This window comes from Hemibagrus wyckioides, linkage group LG04, assembly GCF_019097595.1.
Source record: "Hemibagrus wyckioides isolate EC202008001 linkage group LG04, SWU_Hwy_1.0, whole genome shotgun sequence".
Classification (NCBI taxonomy): domain Eukaryota; kingdom Metazoa; phylum Chordata; class Actinopteri; order Siluriformes; family Bagridae; genus Hemibagrus; species Hemibagrus wyckioides.
Genome location: NC_080713.1, coordinates 15,930,012 through 15,949,028, shown reverse-complemented (window position 1 = coordinate 15,949,028; position 19,017 = coordinate 15,930,012). Strand labels below are relative to the sequence as shown.

The window sequence follows — 19,017 nt, the reverse complement described above, 5'->3', positions numbered from 1 at the left end:
AATATACTTTTAATACAGTTAAAAATGCATACATTGGAAAGGCTCTGGTTATGTACTAAAGACCTATTAACTGTTTGGACAGCTAATGTCCTGGCTTTGTTTTGTTTGTTTTAGCTGAAATAGCTAAACATGGTTCTAGACTAATTTTGTAATATATTGAATTTGTATGTTTGCTTTCATAGGCTCAGAAGCCTAGCTTTAGAGCAGGGCTCTGCCTGAACTACTTAATTTATCTGAAGAGCATGGGTCCCAAACCTGGTAGAAGCCAATCCAAAGCCCATGCCAGATCCCTAAGAAGACTTTCTCTAGCAAAAAAAGATGATCAGAAGGGCAATACAAAATTGCAGAAAGGACCTTCTATTACTTCATTTTTCAAGAACACACCACCCTCAAAACTGGCCTGCCCGCTGTGTGGCAAGTTCATACCTCGTTTCAAAATCAATGAACACATTGACTCGCAGTGTCAAGACTTTCTTGAGGAAAATGACACACAGGTGACAGCAGCCAGTGACAATGAAAAGGCGAAAACATCCAGGCCCTTTTCAGATAATACCCCTCAGAGTGCAGATGAAGAGAAAAATGCTAGCATGAATGAAAATAATCAGGATAGGAAAACAAGCCCATATTTTAAAAAGAATGGGATGACAAGACAAGAATCACCTAAGAAAAGTTCTCTTCGTGCTGGAGACAAGGTAGTCAGTCTTGGGCGGTTGTCTGCAAAACTCTCCAAAAAAGTCTTGTTTTCTTCAGAGGACTCCAAAATTCCTGGCCCCCAAGTATCTATCGAAGAAGAGCTGATCTTAAGTGAGCCAAGTAGTTCACAAAAAGAAAACTTTGATGAAAATTTCAGTGTTAAATCTGAACACCAAGTGATGAATTCAGCATTAACTGCTCAGGTACCAAATGAAAATCTACCTCATGTTGAAGAAATTAAACAGTCTACAACAAAAGTAGACTCGTTGGGTTCTGATGCTTCTCAATCAACAGACACTGCTGCTTCAGTCAGATTAATGAAGAGGAAGAAAGAAGAGACTCTCGCTGCATGTGTAGCCCCAAAAATGCAGAAGAAAACACAGTTGTCAGGGAAAAGAAGTGCCAAATCTGCAAGCACTGATCCATTACCAGAGGATGAAGTCAATAAATCCAAATGCAAGGATGAAGAAAGGACCCAGATTATGGCACTGAAAAAAGGTAGTGATCTTCATCAGGATGCTAGTGCTTCCTCTGTGGAACAGGGTTCACTCAGACACCCATACTATCTTCAGAACTTCCTGACTGTTCTCGGAACAGTGCTGGAGAATAAGGATGACAGAGCACTCTTCAGCGAGGAGGAACTCTCATCTATCCAGAGGTTCAAGCAGCTGTCAGGTAGAGAATATTCTTCAGAACATAACTATAAAACATCCACATACTGTGTAAGAGTCTGAAATTTTGTATAATGTACATATGTAGGTTACATGGGCTGTATATCAGTTTAATAAATATGGATATTAAATTGTCTTTTTTAAAAAACTAACACTTTATTCCTTGTATCCTAGTTCCTGGACAGATGCTATATGTGCGTCTGTTTCAGAGGAAGCTGAAATGGCTACAAGTGAGCAAACTAGATTATGCTGAGATTAGTTCAGACCTCAGTCCTGTTGTGCAAGAACTTGTCTCCAGTGGCTTCCTCCAGACAGGTTGGTGAACAAAAGTAGGATTTTTTTATCTTTCAGAAGCTTATACTTTGCTGTTTAAAGCCCAAGGCTTTTAACTTCTTCCTACTTTATTTCTGCCTTAGAGTCTGAACTCACAGAGATCCAAGATGTATTAGATCTTCTACCTGCTCCTGAGCTCCGAAGTCTGGCCAAGACTTTCCACCTAGGAGGTCCAGGGAGCAGTAGCCAGAAACAGCAGCTGGTGGAAGGGCTTCTCCTTTTGTCCAAACAACGCTCTCTCTTTTCTTTTGCTCCTGGCCAAAGCAAAACTGGCGCAGTCATCCTCAAAAGGTTAGTTCTTTGTGGCAAGACCTTATGGGAAGTTAGACCAGATTCATAGTTTGGTAAATTTGGTGTCACACTTAATTTCAAAATCACTTTGAGCATTAATGTTTTAGCTTGCAATGCCTTTTCCTAAAAGTCACTATATGGCTTAAAAGTATGTGTACACTGACTAATCACACCCTTACCTGCTTGATGAACAACCTGTTCTAGATTTAGTCCCCCTTTGGCGTTCTGATAACCTCTGCTCTTCTGTGGAGGTTAAAAAGTCAGTGTTCTAGTTCATCTTCAAAGTGATCAATGTTCTTCTCAAGTTCTTTTCAGGTCCTTTCACAATAGATTAGTCATATAGTGTACTTTTACATCTCCTGCAGGGCAAAACAGCTAGCAGGCTCCTGTGTGTATCTGGGCCGGGAACCTCGTGCTATGTTCTCTCGTGTCCTCCTACTTTTCTCTCTTACTGATACTCTGGAGGAGGAGGAAATGGCTTCAGGGGGTCAAGGACAACTTTACACTATTCTGCTGGTCAACTCTGGACGTCTGGCTTTTCCTGCCTACACAGTTCAGCGGTCTGCCCAAGTGTTTAGAAACAGGGAAGACTTAATCAGGTAACAATATTTTCTGTCATCATTTCTGTGTAGCATCTTCTAGATGGCTGCATTCTTAAGGATATGAGAAAATAAAACCAAATTAAATGGGCAGAAAATTAAGTGACATTCTTTTAAACAGATACGAAGCTGCCATGCGAACCCTTCAGGAGTTAATTACGGCAATGCAGTCAGGCTGCTGGGAGGATGCTCTAGCCCTCTACACTTCTGCAAAGTCTAACTGGCAAAACTTGAAACAAACCTGTGACTTAAGGTTGGAGCTACATAATTGCTTTCTGTTCTCAGGTACTTCTTTCTGGCTTAATTGAGGAGATTCATGAGCCTTTGTTTGTGTGCAGTTGGCAGGAGCAGTTGCCTGTGTTCTTGCGGTGCTTCACAGTAGGCTGGGCATATACACGTATATTGTCTCGAGGAGTTGAGATACTACAGAGGCTGCGTCGCTATGAGGTGTGTGTGTGTGTGTGTGTGTGTAGCTTATGCTAATGCAGCAGTGCAGTAGCAATGGGGGGATTCAAAATGGTTAAATAATTTAAAATGCTTGTTTCAGTGGGTAATGCAGTTGTATAATGCAGTGAGAGAGATATGATATATTGCCATATTTGCCAAACTTCTTGTACATATGTTTTTCTCTTTTGTCCCTGCAGGATGCAGTGGATGAGCTGCGTTCTCTGCTGTCTCAGTCAGTGTTCTGTCCAGACAGCAGAGGGCGCTGGTGGGACAGACTGGCACTCAATCTCCAGCAGCACCTAAAATGCCATGAGCAGGTAACATGATCCAGATTGTGGAGGTTAAAACAGATCCAGAGGACCATGTTTTAAAAAAAATTGTCACCTTTTAGGCACCTGGTTAATTTGGTTATACTAAAACCTTATTTCAGTATTGTCTTTGATAGCGTGTGAGGTCACCAAACATATTACAACCGTTTAGTCAAATTCCCTTTACATTTTCAAAAAATGTACATTTTTGAAACGAAGATAGTAATCATTAGTTTGTGTAAATCATTATTATGGGAATCAGTAATAACTGCAAATGAACACAGTAATATTAAAACTCTGAGTAATAATTTTCTTTAATACCATAAAGCTCATAACTGTTATGATGGTTTCTACATTAAAGGCTATCCATACCATCAGGGATGGACTGAATGATCCACTGGTCCGGACAGGTCACCGTTTGTCACTGCACCAGAGAGCCACCAGAATGAAGGATTCAGCGAGTTTTAAGAAGCACCGCCTGCTGCTCCGAGAACTTCCTTCTATCAGTGTGCAAAATGTTACTCATGTAAGTGTATCCTTGATTTTAAAAAAGAAGTTTTTTGGACAGAAACTAATATATAAATATAGAAATGCTAAGTAGATCATGTACTTTATAAACATAGTTAAAGTGACTGGATATGGTGTAATTTTCAAAACATTTTTCGCTCACACTCACTACTATACCCTTTTACTTGATCTTATCGTACTTTATATCTTTACATAGCTTTTAAACCTCCCGTCATCTTGACATTTCAGAAGGAGCTGGATGACTGAAAATCTTCACTGACATAACAAACACCGTTTTTCTGTCTCTTAATAGGTAACAATTCGAGGCCAGCTTTTTCCGCATGAGGGTGGTACGGGCAAATCAGTGTTCCTCAGGCCTGCTGCTGGGCATGAAGACTCTGGAGAAGGATGCGATGCCATGGTCATATGCTCGGTAGAGGAGCTGGCTTTGGCACACTACAGAGAGCTTGGCTTCGATCAAGGTTTTTAAGGGTTTTTTTTCCCCAAGGCAGTAAAGAATGAACTTTAGATGAATGTGATCTCTGTTATATGTCAAAGCTGAATATGTAGAAATGTGTTGCTGATAAATTCATTTATTGTAGGTATTCATGGTGAAGGCTCTACCTTCTCTACTTTGTTTGGCCTTCTGATGTGGGACATTGTCTACATGAATGTCTCAGATGTCTTCAGAACATCATATCAGGTATTAAACTCTTTGTTTGATAAAATACATTTGACTCATTTCTTTAATAACTTTATTTGCTAAATTTCCAGACATGTCCTCTGGACTTGTACACTGACTGTTTCTATGACAATCGGAAAGAGGCTATCGAGGCCCGGGCTGAGCTGTTGTCTGAGGTGTCCACAGAAACACTGCAGGAGCTACTGGCTGAAGTGTGGAATTCACAGGAGGGAAGAGTCTGTGCACTCGTCAACTGGGAGCGATTCTCTTGTCTTCAGCAAGCCCAGGTTCATTTATTTGGGAAAAATCCCCAGCAAAAAATGTGTTCTTCTGCTTGCTTATGGTTAGAAGGAGTAAAACTAATAAAGTGCCTCACATGAATAGAAAAACAGCTTTAGTATTATGTAGTTCATAGATATAAAAACGTAAAAAAAAAAGATAAAAAAAAGTTGCATCTGTAAAAATGAGAAGCTTTGTAAGCTTTTTTCAGTTAAACGGATGTGCACAGTGCTTGTTTTAAAGAAATAAAGTCCAATGAATACTAAAGGTTAAATGTATTTGTGCTGTTGCAGAGCTTAGTAGCATGTCTGGGAGGACAGTTTTTAAGTGGTGTGATCCTTAAAATGGCAAAGGACTACAGGCACAGCAAAGGAGGACTTCCTGACCTGGTTGTGTGGAACACCTCAAATAACAGCTATAAGGTAAGCTTTGAAGACAGGAATCTCAGGATATTCAGCTAGGAAGTAACCTTGCCTACAGTTATTTTGATGGTAATTTTGTTTTTTTTATAAAAGAATGCTTTATTTTATTTGATTTCATTTCCCTGCTATGATGCATGCAGTTACCAGTAGGCATTCATTTTGGTGATTCTGGCTAGACAACATCTGTTGGTGAAGGTTGACAGGCCATGTGACACTACAAAATTTAATTTTATTTTATGCAAATAAGAGGAGAAATGATGTGATACTTAATAATAGGTACTGATTATCTTCTTTAGGTTCCTATAAGACATTTGTTTGGTAGCTGGGAACTGACCGATGAGTAGGGATTAGACTAAATTAGGTAGAAATTTGGGGGACATGGGGTTACTTGATGTCAAATGGCATTTAGTGTGCTGTAATGGATTGGACTTGTTTGTCTAGCACATCCCACAGATGCTTGAGTAGATTGAGATCTGGGCAAGCTGGAGGCCAAGTCAACAACGTTTTGTATGTGCTCTGTTCCAGTCAGCTAGACATCATGTGGCACTCAGTTCCTTACACTTGCCCATTTTTCCTGTTTCCAAAACATAAACTTTGAGAACTGACTGGTAATTTCCTGCCTAATATATCCCACTCCTTCACAAGTGGCATTATAATGAGATAATTAATGTTACTCACATCACCTTACAGTGGTTGTAATGTTATGGTTAATCATGGATGGATGGATGGATGGATGGATGTGAAAAAGGTAAATGTAGTTTCTTGGTTTAGCAGTTCATTGATATGAGGTCTCTTCTTTTAGCTGGTGGAAGTAAAAGGTCCTAATGACCGTCTGTCCCAGAAACAACAGATCTGGCTAGATGAGCTACAGAAGCTGGGTGCTGATGTTGAAGTGTGTCACGTCACTGCTATTGGAGCTCGTGGAGCGCGACTGGAATAGAGACTAAAATTGCCTTCACACATACTGCTGCACTAATAGACAAAACATTTCACTCATGCTGGGAAATTCTCTCTGAAGATTGTTGAGATGGTGCTTGTGTTAATATGTGTGGATTTAATGCAACAGTACTTCTGATACTTGCTCTCTGCTAAAACTATAACACTACACCGCAACACATATTAAGTATAATACATTATGAAGACTGAAGTCCTGTGGCTGCTCTTTTTCATTGTCTTTTTTTGTTATAATTAAACTTGTGATTGTATATAATATACTGGGAAAATTGTGTTATAAAAGTGTAATAAAACTACATTTGGAACAGTATACTCATCTATTTTTGTAAAAAGAAATGAAATAATTTAAGGATGTGTCCATTTTTTTTTTTCTTTCAAATATTGTTTCTGAAATTTTATCACATCATTTGTGATAATGTTCTACTGTTGGCATTTCCGATGTATAAATTGTCTCAGTTTTTCATGTTTAAGCTCAGGCTAAAAGTCTTGAACAGAGACTTACATATTGTTCCACATTCTTAGATAGATTCTTAGTCTAACTGCATGTTCAGAAATGTATAGCTGTTAATTAATTCATTGATGATTTAGTACACCAACACAATTAAAATAGTGAATTAACCCTAAACCTCAGACACAGCAACTACAGCTCTGACAAAAAATATAGACGATGGTGATTTTCTTGAGTGCTCTTGGTTTCTTTTAATAAATCATGTTGCATTAGCTTGTGAGTCACAGCTCCATTGTCCCTGGAGACCCCTGCTTACTGTCAATTCAACACAACACTGAGTTTATCCTACTTCCCAAAACACACTGGTAGGTGAACTGGTTACTCTTAATAGACCCTAGGTGTGAATATACACCATAGGGCCAGAAGTATGTGGACACCTGAAATTTATATTTTACATTTAAATTTTATAGATTGACTTACAATTATCTCATTTATACAAATGAGCAGTTGAGGGATAATGGCCTTGTTCAAGTGCCCAACAGGGGCAGCTTGGTGATCCTGGGAATTAAACTCACCTTCCGAACAGTAGACCAACTCTTTAACCACTGAGCTACTACTTCTCTAATATGGTTTTAATCCCTTTTGCATCTGTCTCCCCTCTTTAGGGAAGGATTTCCACTAGATTTTGGAACAAGGCTGTGGAGTTTTGTGCCCATTCAGGCTTAAGAGCATTAGTGAATTTGCCGTTGTTCACTGGGGTTAAGGTCAAGGATTTGTGCAGGCTACTTGGGTTTTTCCACAACAACCTTAACACACCATGTTTATATAGACCTTAGTCTGTACACCAGGTCATGCTGGAACAGGTTCAGGCTCTTTAGTTCCAGTTAAGAGAAATGTTAATGTTTAAACATACAAAGGCGGTTGTGTGTTTCTGGCTTTCTGGTAGCATTGAGGGAAGATATGGATATGGATGTAATGGTCAGATATAGTTTATGTATGTATGTTTTTTCCGGAATTCACTGTAAATGTGACCTGGAAAAAAATGAACCATGTGTAGACATTTGAGACACACCACTATAGTATTTACTAAGAAGGTGCATTATTCTAAGCATTAAGAGACACCGATCAGGCATAACATTTTGACTACCTGCTTAATATTGTGTTGTACTGTGTATTCTGACACCTTTCTATCAGAACCAGCATTAACTTCTTCAGCAATTTGATCAACAGTAGCTCGTCTGTTGGATTGGATCACACGGGCCAGCCTTCACTTCCCACGTGCTTCAATGAGCCTTGGCCACCCATGACTCTGTCACTGGTTCACCACTGTTCCTTCCTTGGACCACTTTTGATAGATACTGACCACTGCAGACCGGGAACACCTCACAAGAGCTGCAGTTTTGGAGATGCTCTGATCCAGTCATCTAACCATCACAATTTGGCCCTTGTCAAACTCGCTCAAATCCTTACGCTTGCCCATTTTTCCTGCTTCTGCCTGTTCACTTGCTGCCTAATATATCCCACCCACTAACAGGTGCCATGATGGGGAGATAATCAGTGTTATTCACTTCCCCTGTCACTGCTCATAATGTTATCCCTGATTGGTGTATAAAAGTTCATTTAAAAAGTCAGTTGTCCAAGCAGAGTTGTCCAAAAGTTAACTTTTGGTTTGATTTGGCTGGATCACGTCTCTGATCTCTGGTGTCATGCTGCATTTCTGATGTTCGTTTCCATTTCAACAGTTTTTTGACATAGCACTAAATCCAACTTTGCCATACAGTTGTTTCCTATAGGTGCCTCAAAAACTTTAGCCCTGCAGCAGGATAGAAACTCCAGTGGATTATGGAAGATACACACACAATTATATTTCTATGTTTTTTGTGTAGGGTCATGTAGCAGTGTGGCTAATGCTATTCTTCATTCCCTTTGTCTCTTTCTATCAACTAGCGTATTCAGGACAACAGGGGTTCATCATGCTTTGTCAACAGACAGAAAATGTAGTTATAATGTAGTTAATTCAGCAAATAGTGGTCCATAAAAAAGTTCAAGCAACCTTTGACTAATCAGAAAACTCTAATGTCTATTGCACTCATTCTAGTATATTAAGGAATATTTGGAGAAAGGTGTAGGACAAGCTGATAGCTTAACAAAACACAAGTGCTAATCAGGATAATGTTTCTTGTCAGAGAAATGTTTGCACAAAGGATGTCTAGGAAATATTACTTCATATTAAACTAAGGTTTGACAAAATGTTATCAACACCTTTGTATTTTAATTTTCACACAAACTATTAAAAGATGTTGCTATCTATGTGGAATTAATAAGCAGCTAAAATGTTTAAAGAAGATTGCAAAAGACAGGTGTTTGAGATCCATTCTGACCTAGGACTTGGAAATATATATGCGTGTACAGTCTATCAGGTGATGGAAGCATGTTTTGACATTATGGACATCTCCTCACATTTATTTCTTTAAAAAAATCATTACTTTACAAAAAACATTTTTACACCTCACTTTGTTATAGTGACAGTCTGTTGGCGCTAATTACTTCCAGTACAGTGCAACAGACCTATTGTTTGAAATCAGTCTTTTCCTTTTCTGCCACTAATTGCAGTCATTTAGTCTTCCTACTTTTACACTGCCTGGCACTAATAAGAATAAATCTTTTCCATTCTTTCAAGGGCTGAATGCCCTGTATTTTTGATGCAGGTGCAAGAGAGATATATTGATATCCCTTTTACTTTCTTCCATATCTAAGGTTTATGAGGCGGCTGTGTTAGATCAGCACATGAAGACATACAGTAGTGTTCACAGTAGGAGCCATCATTTTTCCAATAGTGATGCTTAATAAAAGTTCTCTCCAGCCAAGTGGAAATTCAGTTAAAGGAAACTCTATCTATCAGGAGACCCCACTACAACCTTATTACCTTTACTAAATGGCTCCTTCTGTAGCAATATTATGATGCCTGTACAAGTGAATGGACAATAAAACAATTATATCTGTGTTATTTCTTTTGGCAGCAGAGTCAGGTAAGCTGGTTATACAGCAATACACTGAATATATGTTTGCTCTGCTGTTTGCTAGAGGTCTACCACCATGTACACTTTCATTTAAGTTGTGTGCTTGAACCAGTATGGCCATCCCCAAATAACCTCTCTCATCAACAGGACGTTTCTGCCCACAGAGCTGCTGCTCACTGGAGGGTTTTTTTTCTCCTTTTTTGCCCACACTATTCTGTGTATACTGTAGAATGCATTGCATGAGAAAGGAAGGAGATCAGCAATTTTAAAACATTCAAACAAGCCCATCTGGCACCAACAATTATGCCACAGTAAAAGTAACAGATTATATTTTTTGCCCATTCCGATGTAAACTTAACTGAAGCATGATTTTCTGCCTTTCATTGCTGCCGCATGATTGGCTGTTTGGATGATTGTATGAATGAGCAGTTGGAGCTCAGAAAGTGGTAGCACACTGGTTAAGATGTCGGTCTACTGATTGGAAGTTTGTGAGTTCAAATCCCAGGGACACCAGTCTGCCATTGCTGGGCCCTTGAGCAAGGGCCATAACTCTCAGCTGCTCAGTTGTATAACAGAGATGAGATAAATGTCATTCTGAATCGGGATGTCTGCCAAATGCTATAAATGTAATGTGTAATCGAGCTGGTGCAGTTCACAGTAAAAACAATCACATGCTCCTCTACATCTCCCAAATAGTATAACAAATATTACGTCTTAATACAGTTATTTTCGTTGAACCCAGTCTGTGCATGGCTCTGTTTGGCCACTAGGTGTCAGTATTATCACAGTACAGCTCTCTAAAAAGCAGAGCAAGTAACAAAGCCCTCACTGCTGCTGTACCATCAGCCACATGATGTTTCACTTTCCATATCAAATAGTTTTTAACAACCAAACTGGTTGTGTGTTACAGCTATAGTGCGCTCCAATTTATCATTTATCAAAATATCATAAACCGTTATATTATACCTAAACAATTGTAAAATCAAAGCTAACTAGTGCCTGAGTTCATTTGAACTTGTAATGTTGCTTCAGAAACAAATAATGACATATAAAATAATGCAGCCACACTGTTTTCCTTCTTATGCCTTCAATCAACCCACAAGCATCTGAAAGGGGCTGTGCAGAGCCTGTGCTACCTGTGTCGAGGCAGTGTGTGCTAAGAGAGAGAATCTATTGATTTGAACTGCAAAGAGCCTCCCACACACTGAGAGAAAAAGAGACAGCGAGAGATAAAGGATAGCGAAAGCCACTCCTACATATTTGCACTTTGGCTTGATGATGCTCTGCTCTGTTGGTAATAAAAAAGATCAAACCCAAGATAGTTGCAGTTAAAAGCAAATGCTTTGTTTTTGTATTTCTAGGTTTTTTAAAACATGCTTTTAGCAGTTTTTGTGTTTGTATTTTCCAAGAATATCACTGTGAACCAACTTGTTTACTTGACAAAGCAGAGGGATTGAATAATTTTGCCTTTCATACTCATGATTGCAGAGTGTGTGTGTGTGTGTGTGTGTGTGTGTGCTGAGCTGTTTGCTGAAGTAGCCTACATTATTGTCTGGAATGCCGTGGATCATCTCCTGTATAAACGTCCATCATCGTATTTAAACTCCTACTAATGAAGACACTGAGAACATATGTGTGTGGTTGATTGTCATTAATCAGAATCCCAGTGTTTAGTCTATTTAAAATCATTCAGGCCTGAACTGTGGCTTGGTGCTGCTTATAAACTTGCGGCTGTGGACTTCTTGTTTGCAGGGCTGCCCAAGGTGTACCTTATTATAGTACCTCAGGGTGCCTGTTTCCTGATTGCCTTTGCCAGGGCATTAAATAAACAACAGTTTATTTACTTTTATTTTTTTTTTAGGATACTTTTTGGCCTGATGTTTAGGCTATGCTTATCCCACAACCCTGCTGGATGTCTATTTCTGAGAGCTAAGTGGCACTTCATACTCTTGCTGGAGCCCAAAGCCACAGCAGACCCTCCTTATTCTCCTTTGGCAAGCAACCCCAGCTCACACTCGCTGCCTTCCTAATTTAGTAACGGCTGGGTAAAAATATGTGCTAACGAACAGGGTCTGGTATGTCAGGCTGGCGTCCAAGGGAAGGGAAGGGAAGGTAAGGGAGGGGTAGGAGGGGGGTTTCACTTGTGAGAGAGAGGCGAATGCAGTGAGGCCACCAAGTACAAAGAGTACACGCTCTTATGTTGTGTTGTAGTGAAGTAATACAATAACCCATGTTATAAACATGATAAAAATCATGTCGATATGACATTTTTTAATGATATATAGATGTGAATATTACGAAGGTAAAGCAAGGTTTACTAAAAACATAGACAGTGGCTTTCCAGCCAATTCAGTGATGTATAATAAATGACAGGGAAAGGTAATATCTACTTTGGCACTGCACAAATGTTTCTGCTCATTTAGAACATGGGTCCATTAACTCGCCATATGAGCAATGAAATATCTGTCAGCTAATATGAATATGATTTTGTTAATACAAATTTTGATACCATTGTAATTTTCTTTTTGTAATAACAGAGAAATTGCTTCTTTAGTGGAGACAGATTTGAACTTTTTGGGGGTTTCATCATGTTTATGGCGGGAAAAAAAGGCTTTTGTAGCACCAACAAAATGGTTAGATTCACTCTTCTTCACACTTTCTAGAACCGTTATACTGTACATTGCGCTTCATGGATTGTGTGTGTGTGTCTGTATGTGTGTGTAGGTGCACACTCAAACTGATGTCTGAGTGCACGTACTTGTGAATGTCTTTGCTTGGGCCTGTCCCTGAGCGGATGTGTGTCTGGTGTTTGTTTGTATGTGTGTGAGGCCCTGGCCCTGACAGCCTGAGCCTAACTCTGAGTCATCAGTCCATGTGTGCAGCACCATCAAGCAGATCACAAGCAGCAGCTAACATGGAGTCTCACACACACTTCCCCCGCGAACCAACCACTCCCCACTCCCCTCACACACACACACACCGGTCAGACAGACTATCAACTGATGTTTAAGATAACATGCTCGGCATCCAGACCTCCCATGATGCTTTCATATGTGTGTGTGTGTGTGTGTGTGTGTGTAAAAGGATGGTGTGTATAGGTCTAAAGTTATTATCAATAAACTAATCTGTCACCCATGAAAGAATAAACACATTTTGCTGGAAGGTTTAGGGGGCTGTCCTATTTAGACTACAAACTAGACAGTGTGTTTGGGATATTTACTACATCCACTATATGAATGAATTTATTTATAAATGTATACAGCATGTTTATAATGTTTATTTATAAATGTATACAGCATGTACCCAGTGCACAGTTTAGTGTGATCCCTCTTCCAAACAAATTTCATTCAACAATCTTATCCCGAGTCTAGATATATATGTGTGTGTGTGTGTGTGTGTGTGTGTTTGTGTGTGTTAGAGAAGGGAAAACACTAAAATGAACAGGTCAGAGGGTAAGTCAGGACCAAAACATCCAAAACCTGTGTTTTAGACCAAATATACATGGGTTCTAACATAGCTGATTAAAACTGTTCCTCCAGTGCTATTGAGCTATTGAATCTAGTCAGTATGACCTAAGCTGACTCTATGTTTGGGTGAAATATAATTTTCTAAAAGTCTTTTATTTAAGTGTGTTATAAGTATGTTCAGAGTAATTGTCCTAAGTGTATGTATTCAATACAGGCCTCCTACTTTTACCTATGCCTTGTTTCACACATAACACTTTTTATCATTAGATATTTCAAGTTGCCCCAGCATGCATGGGTACAGACATCAAATAACTTTCACTTCTCGTTTTAGTTAACTAATTACTATCTTATTCTTATCCAGTTTTCCAAAGCTTTAGATATATCACTGTCTCCTGGCTCCATCAACACAAGAATGTAGCCTAGCATTAGCACGGCATAAACATAGCCACAGAGTGTAAGATTTGTCTGTCCATGATTGATTCATTTGGCATACACCCCTATCCCTTATCCAGATCATATTCCAGTTATAGGGAAGAGTTGCTTATTCTACATATCTAGTGTACTTTGTAAGCTGGGATAAGAATCTGGGAAGAAGAATAAGGATGTGGGTGATCGTTATTTATTGTATGTTTTGTGGGCTTTCTACTGGCGCATTATAAAGTGTTTATAACAGAACTCTACATATAGGTCTTTTCTAAGTCGTCTATTACATAAAAAAATAAAAACAGATTAAAAAAACCCAAGCACACACAATTGCATCAATTGCAAGCATGTTTAGCACTGGCGTCATGTCAAGCTTTGCATTGTTACACCTAAACCACTGCTAACACCTAGAAGTGGCAGGGGAAACCTTTTCATCATATGACCAGGCTTCAGTCAAGACAGTGTGAAAAACTCTGCTGGTGGTTAAATGTAGCAATACCACATCACAGCCTCTAACACAGGATTTTAGAGGCGTCAAGTTACAATTTTATTGTAACGTAAGACAACACTACATATTGCTTGTTTGTATCAGTTTGAGGACATGCTTAGAAATCATTTGAAGAAGATGACAAAGACCTGTGCTAAAGCAGGTAGCATAAAAACAAGGAGAATAATAGTGTTTCTGTGAGAAAGCACTAATTTAGTTTTTACATTCATTTTCAATACTGTGTGTGCATGGTTCAACACATTTCACAAAGCTTGCAGAATTCTGTAATTCAATAGATATTTTTATTCTCCTAATTAGACCAAAAGTTATGTCTATGTTTAGACAGTCACTGTACATAATGAAAACTATTTACAGTAACAGCAGTTAAAAGCAGTGTCATTTCTATAAAGTTTGTAAAGCTGGGATAGCTGGTCTTGATGTGTGCACCATCCCTCTGAAGCTCCTGCTACACAACCCTGTGCTTTGTTATCCTGATATTATAGCTCAGAAGAATGTATTTGCATGTCAGGGAGTGTTTTTTTCCCATCCAAATGAATATAATGGTACTCCAAGCTTTGAGCTTGTCCAGTTCTGCACATTGAGTGAATTCCACTCATGCTTTAGCTGAGGATTTCTTTCATATTATTTGTTCACGAGTGTGCTTGTCCATAGTTTCTTTCCCATATCATAGCACAGGGAAAGTCAGAGATGAAATTATACAATGGTTTTACCTTCTCAAAACAGAGTTTACAGTGCCTTAAACTCATTGCAACAGTTTAATAGCACATAACTTTAGCTTTAAAATTGCACTTTTTTATGTACTTTTGTATAAGGTGCTGAGAAAAAGGCTAACAAAACTGCATGTGTAATGATATAAACCACTGGCCAAGTAAGCCATGACTCCATTAGCCAGCTTGTGTCTGCTGATTATAGAGCATCGTTTATAAATGGTGTTCCAGTCAGATAAATGTAACAGCAGTGTAACTACATCATCATTTTTGTTGGTTTAACATAATATAAAGAGTATTTATGTAACCAATTTGTAATTTAGCAAGGCCCAACATAAATATGTCTGATAGACAAGTTTTTAACTGTATCTGAATCTTGTGTTTATGGATAATAAACTAAAACCAAATTGAGTAGAAGCCAGTACACTGGCTGTAAAATAGCATAAGTGGTTTAACACTTCAGCACAGAAATGGATTAGTATGTCTCACAGTGGGTATGCTAATGCACTCACAGCTGCCTCACTTCTGATAAAGAGCGGCATATGCACAGGCAAATGTGTGTGAATGTTTCCAAGTGGTTGATTCAAGGTGGTTTGCAAGTGACAGAGCAGTTAAGAACATGAAACTAAGCCAATGCCTTAGCCAAGGGCAACCATCTAGCTAAAGCTGAATCAGTAACGAGTGTGATTGCTCCAAGAAGATGAACTGGATTTAACTGTGCAGAAGCTTGGTACCATTCCAGCATCAAGACGTCCACATTCAAACGCGAATTTTGCATTACCCAGGACTTTGGTAGCTTAGAGTGGTATTTATCTTCTAAAACCATGGCCCAAATTTTGAAATGTAAACAGAGAACAAATGCCCAATTGTTCCAACACCAACGCTTCTAGCTCCCTCACGTATTCTGTGTTAAAACTGAAGATTATGGCATGCTTTTGAGGTGTTATTGTTGGTCTTTCCACAATGCCGCTTCAAACCAGTAGGCATGTTTTGGTTTTGCTCTCTGTATGTAAATACCATTGTAATAAAAATTTTATCTAAATGCAGGTGAGGTGTGAATGTGAACATGTTGTCAACAAATGCTGTTTGTTTACTGAAGCAGGCCTTGTTTCAGAGAGCCTGGCAGCTCATCCGAGACTCCATGCATCCTGAACAGAGAGCGGAGCTTGGTTTTATCTTTTTAGTTGTTCTTCTGAGTCTTACTAGAAAATACTTTTTTTTTTTTTAAACATTTATTAAAGTCACTGACTTGTATCAGACATCTGTGAGTTTGGTTAGGTGGCTTAAACAAACAAATATTATTCTTCTATTTATTCTTATTCTTATTATATTTAACAGTTCCTGTGTCACACTTAGTTTATATAAAAAAGAATCAGAGCCTGAGACATTACTAATGGAGTATTCCAGTGAAATAGGTTTAATCTGTTACTTCTGAGAATCTCAGAGTTGGTGCTCTTTTTTAAGTGCTTACCTATTGTACAAAGTTTGAGGTAACTGGATCTTTATTAAATGTAATAGCCTTGATTAATTATTTCACAACACATATTTTCTATTAGAAAATGGTATAAAAAGTTGGGGTATAAAATACACTTTGTAATCTATGAAGTTTGTTGGTGCAGCATTATTACATTTGGACATGTAAAATTGTGTTTTTAAAATTTTCACACTTTTAATTTAAAACCATTTTTACCTTTTACATTTATGTGTAAAAATTTATAAAACCTGCACTCTTGTATAATCGTCTATCCATTTCCACTTTTACATAAATAAAGTATGGATGTAATAACCATTCTTTTCCACCCCTGGAAATAAGATATATTCTACTTGAACATGTCTTTCTAATAGTGTGACATATACACCTACATGTAGATGAGCTGGTGGACAAAAGTACAGGTTTTGACCTTTAAAATCTTCGAAGCAAAAGGCAATATTTAAATAAATAGTTATTAAACTAGGTACAGCAAATTTTCCCCTCTCATTTTTCCCCTTCTTCTGTGTCCTTCTTCTTTGTCCCCTTCTTTCTCTTTTCCAAAAACAACCCCTCCATCCATTACCCCGGTGCACTTATGCAAACAAACACACACACTGTACATGGGTAACTTAAGTCCTGTCTTCTCGCCATTTGTTCTTGTATTTGTTGAATATTAAACAAAACTGAGATCAAAACAAATGAAGCAAATAGGCAATGAAAAAGAATCAGTAAAAACTTTGCAAAGTATGCGATTGAGTCTGGGTTATTTATAGACATTGATGTGATCATGAACAGTTGAGTGAAATTTATTAATCTGTTAAATCTGTGAAAACAGGGATAGAGGTTGTCATGCTTGCAGGCTGAGGATCATGGGAATTGGAGTTGCATACACTGGCTTTTCTGGAACCGTTTGTCAACTGCCAAAGGAGGGATGGTTGGCAAATGAATACACATTGGAATGGTGTGAGCTGGGTGGCCGAGTTAATTAGGTATTTTTGGGCTGCTCATGGGAGGAATGTTTTTTGTTCATTCAGTACAAAAGGTACCAAGAAACTTTTCAATCTCATGGTTTGTCCCTGTTTCAATGGATAATACCCAGATATCAAACTTACTGAAACTCACAGGTTTTCAATAAATGTCCACCAGACTTTACCCTCTGTCTGATATAGTGTCCTCTGGTATGTTGATATAATGACAAATGTGCTGAAATAAGAATCCTGCCATTTTCAAGAAAGTAGTCAAGGCTAAGAGGTAGGCATGAGTCTGGGATATTTAGAGAATTTAGCAATTACAACTAAGATTGTCAGGACTTGAGAGGGGACAAGTCAGTTATGAAGTTTGTGATGAGGAAAGATCATGGATTCTAAGGGACTCAGGAGATTCCTGCAGTTTGGCTTGGGCAGAAACTGAACATGACCTGATAGAAGCATTGATAGAAGGATTATTAATTTATTTGGTGACACCTAGATTTACTGTGATTACTGGGATGTAACACCAGGAGATAAAAGCATCACAAAGATTGGAATGGACATAGCATTTGTCTAGGGGACACTGTGTAGAAACAAAGATCTCTTCAGCAGCCTAAGTTATCTTGGTCAACATTCCAGATAATAGCAGGATCGTGGGGATTTCGGCTTGGGGCTTCATGGGGAAGCTGTGACATTCTTGGAACTTGTGCAGTAATAGATTGTGATATTAAATCAGGAGGAGAACTCAATCTGGCTTATCTTGGTTAAAAATGTATATTAACTGTTTCCAGATATTCAAAGTTCTTGTGGTTGTTGGGTATTCAGTGGTACCATTTCTCCAGTACCAGTTTGCTGGAAAGCTTATGTCATTTATGACATCTTTGAAATTCCTGGCCACCTCAGTGCTGATGAGTGCAGTAAGAGAGAAGGTGGTGTCTGAATGCGAGGTACAGGCAGGTGTAGGCAATTGTTTAGGATGAAATAATGCAGGAAATACTGACCACGTTTTTTTCTGATGACCTCTGTGGTTAAGATGGAGACTGAGTCATGCTATAGGAAGCATTTCCACAGTAGAAACAGAAGCCTTTCTCTTAAATGTTTGTGTTGTCTTTCAGGGTGTTTGTGTAATTGAGAAGAGGTGAGGTAAATCAATGATCTGTTGAGGGAGGAGAGGCTTAGATTGGGATAAACTGCCGATCATGTGACATGGCTGCAGGCTAGGAGTTTGTAGAGATAGATGTTGCAGACAGGAACATAGCACAGGGCATTTAATCAACATTAGTTACATTTTGAATTAGAATCTATGCTTAGAAATGGGTTTGGTTTTTGTACATTAGACACTATAAAATTAAGTAAAATATTATGGAGGTACAGAAATAGCTTTTTACTTAGATATATGCATAATGAAAAATAATGACAAAAAAGAGTTTCACGTATGCTTTATAACATAATAGAAAAATAGAGAGTCTCCCATTTGTCACATGTCTGCCAGACTGTCTGCAGGAGGTTCTCTGACCTTTGAGGCTCCTCTGTCGTGTTGCTGGAGGTTGGCAGGGGTCGTGTGATGCAGTGGTATCAATAATGGAAGAAAAGAGCCCCCTCCCTGCTGCAAGGCTGGTATATGGGTCAGGCAAGGCTCTCTGTGGATGCAGGGAGATTGATGAGGATCGCCAGGGAGAGTGCCTGAGCTCCAGCCCCAGCACCGTGAGCTCACAGTCGGGATCCCCATGCTCACTTTCCCCTGGCTCCCCTCCAGCGCTGCACAGCCTGGTGCTCTTTAAACGACCTTCATGTTCTCCTTGTTTTGCATGTTCTCCAA

General features: G+C 38.8%; 1 protein-coding gene across 2 annotated transcripts in view; it reads left to right on the top strand.

Annotated features, from left to right (window-relative positions):
- fan1 (FANCD2 and FANCI associated nuclease 1) overlaps positions 1-19,017 on the top strand; it is a 42,570-nt gene that overhangs the window by 3,186 nt on the left and 20,367 nt on the right. Inside the window, exons 3-15 of one of the 2 annotated variants that reach the window (XM_058388576.1) lie at positions 183-1,368; positions 1,539-1,679; positions 1,781-1,988; positions 2,354-2,587; positions 2,709-2,840; positions 2,926-3,034; positions 3,232-3,351; positions 3,704-3,868; positions 4,163-4,331; positions 4,452-4,552; positions 4,624-4,818; positions 5,104-5,232; positions 6,035-6,889. In XM_058388576.1, the coding sequence (XP_058244559.1) occupies positions 243-1,368; positions 1,539-1,679; positions 1,781-1,988; positions 2,354-2,587; positions 2,709-2,840; positions 2,926-3,034; positions 3,232-3,351; positions 3,704-3,868; positions 4,163-4,331; positions 4,452-4,552; positions 4,624-4,818; positions 5,104-5,232; positions 6,035-6,172 (2,967 nt within the window). In that variant the 5' untranslated portion in view covers positions 183-242 and the 3' untranslated portion in view covers positions 6,173-6,889. Of the gene's footprint in view, positions 1-182; positions 1,369-1,538; positions 1,680-1,780; positions 1,989-2,353; positions 2,588-2,708; positions 2,841-2,925; positions 3,035-3,231; positions 3,352-3,703; positions 3,869-4,162; positions 4,332-4,451; positions 4,553-4,623; positions 4,819-5,103; positions 5,233-6,034; positions 6,890-19,017 lie in introns of those variants that run through there. The other variant, XM_058388575.1, reaches the window with a different exon arrangement.